Source organism: Grampus griseus (assembly GCF_964374135.1).
Source record: "Grampus griseus genome assembly, chromosome: 21".
Classification (NCBI taxonomy): Eukaryota; Metazoa; Chordata; class Mammalia; order Artiodactyla; family Delphinidae; genus Grampus; species Grampus griseus.
The window spans coordinates 21491241-21493474 of NC_139015.1; the positions used below are offsets into that span (position 1 = coordinate 21491241).

Here is a 2234-nt window from a genome sequence, read left to right on the forward strand (position 1 = left end):
GGGGGCAAACTAGGGACGGGTAGCGGAGCGCAGACGGCCCCGCGCCGGAGACAAAGAGCGGCCGGAGGAGAGCCGGGCGCAGGACTCCGGGCGTGGCGGCGACGAGCGTGTGGACTTCAGGGAGCCGGAGTCTGGAGCGCTCTCCGGGGGCGCAAGGGCTCGAGATAGCAAGCCGGCGGCGGAGGCGGAGGAGTAGGCAGGTGCGCCGTCCAGGATGAGGACGCCGGTGGTGATGATTCTGGGCATGGTGCTCGCACCCTGCGGGCTGCTGCTCACCCTGACCGGCACGCTGACGCCCGGCTGGAGACTGGTGAAGGGCTTCCTTGACCAGCCGGTGGACTTGGTGCTGTACCAGGGCCTGTGGGACATATGCCGCGAGCAGAGCAGCAGCGAGCGCCAGTGCGGTCAGCCAGACGACTTGAGCTACTTCGCCGCCGAGCCCGTGCGGGTGGCGCGGGGACTCATGATCACGTCGCTGGCCGCCACGGCCCTGGGGCTACTGCTGGCGACGGTCGGCGTGCGCTGCTGGCAGGACGAGCCCCACTTCGCGCTGGCCGGCCTCTCCGGCGTCGTGCTTTTCGCCGCGGGCCTCTTGAGCCTCATCCCAGTCTCCTGGTACAACCACTTCTTGGCGGATCGCGCCGTCCTGCCCGCCGAGTCCAGCCCGATCACCGTGCAGGTCGGCTACAGCCTGGTGCTGGGCTACCTGGGCAGCTGCCTGCTGCTGCTGGGCGGCTTCTCGCTGGCGCTCAGCTTCGCGCCTTGGTGCGCCGAGCGCTGTCGCAGCTGCCAGAAGGCGCCTCCAGGCAGGGCGCGCCGCAGCAGCATCAGCACCGTGTACGTCGACTGGCCGGAGCCCGCGCTCACGCCGGCCATCAAGTACTACAGCGACGGCCAGCACCGGCCGCGGCCCGTCCAGCTCGGCGCCGCCAGCCAGCGCAAGGCCGGCTTCCCGATGCCCCGGCCGCCGCCCAAGGCCTACAGCAACCCGGTGGAAGTGCTCGATGGGGAGAAGGCTCCCGAATCCCACCACGGCGGGTCCTCCCGCAGCAGCCGGTCATGCGGCAGCGCACTGCCCTGCGACTCCGACCTGTAGGCGGCGCCCCCAGCCTGCTCTGGCCGGGCCCTGTCTGGATGAAGGACTCGCCCCACCACGGTCCAACCTTGAACTTGGCTGTTACCTTTCAGCTGGAAACACCTGGCTCGGAGTCGGACCCCCGGACACATTCCTGTAACTGGTTTGGAGGGCGATCTTCCTTTCCTAGCCAAACTCGACTCCTTGGACGATTAGTTCAGGTTGGGTTTGGTTTTCTTTTTACAGAGTTTAGTGTTTCTCCCCCGAGGGATCAGGGCCCTCTTCTGGACGACAGCCTTTTCATACTTTTAGCTGGAGACATAGGAAGGGTGACTTTGCATCCTGCTGATAATAACAATGTCAGAATCAGCAAATGGAGGCTCAAAACCGATTTAACATCTCCAAACAACATTCTGAAATGCTGATGAACCTTGCATCAATATAATTATTATTAATTTATTTTCTGCTGCATAATTCATTTTCACACAAACTGTCAAGAGACCGGTACCCTTCTGGTTATATTTGAATGGGGCTGTTAAAATAAACATAGAGCCATGCAAATACCAGCAGCTTTAGTGGCTTTTATGGAATGAAATAACCTGATTAACTCATATTTACATTTCTTCATGTATAAATAGGATCTGTCATTTTTATCACTTATTTTTGGTGTGAAAGGTGAGGTCACTGCAGAGTTTCTCTTCTAGAAGCCAGAAGGAGAATGAAGGGACTGATGCTGTATTGTTCTATTTCTTGGCTACCTCACCCTGGACATTAAAGACTATATATTAAATATTTAGAACAAAATGGAACCTGTTAATCACATTAGGCTACCGTACATGTATATATATCTCTTATTTATAAATAAAATTTGAAAGCAAGAGTTTTACTCAACTCACACAAGTTTTCTTTTGTCTTCAGTATAATCTTTAGGAGTTTAAGCATTCATTACTAACCATTTTCTGGCTGCCTGTGCACTGTTTCTGAAATCTAGCACTCAGATCTTTGCACCTCTTAGCATAAGATTACTAAAAGTAGCCAATGGGCCCCACTTCAATCCCTGATTGTTTTATTTTCAGGTTCATGCTGTTTTCTGTGCAAAGCCAAGTCTATTGTTGAAAAAACTAGAAGCACCAGTTTCCACATGAGGTGAGACTAGAAA

General features: G+C 55.4%; 1 protein-coding gene across 1 annotated transcript; it reads left to right on the top strand.

Annotated features, from left to right (window-relative positions):
* Positions 1-214: 214 nt before the first annotated feature.
* On the top strand, positions 215-1096 carry CLDN23 (claudin 23; the record flags this gene model as incomplete). The annotated part of the gene is made up of 1 exon (XM_082680550.1): positions 215-1096. One exon carries the CDS (start codon positions 215-217, stop codon positions 1094-1096), a length of 882 nt encoding a protein of 293 aa, XP_082536676.1.
* Between the last annotated feature and the right edge of the window lie 1138 nt (positions 1097-2234).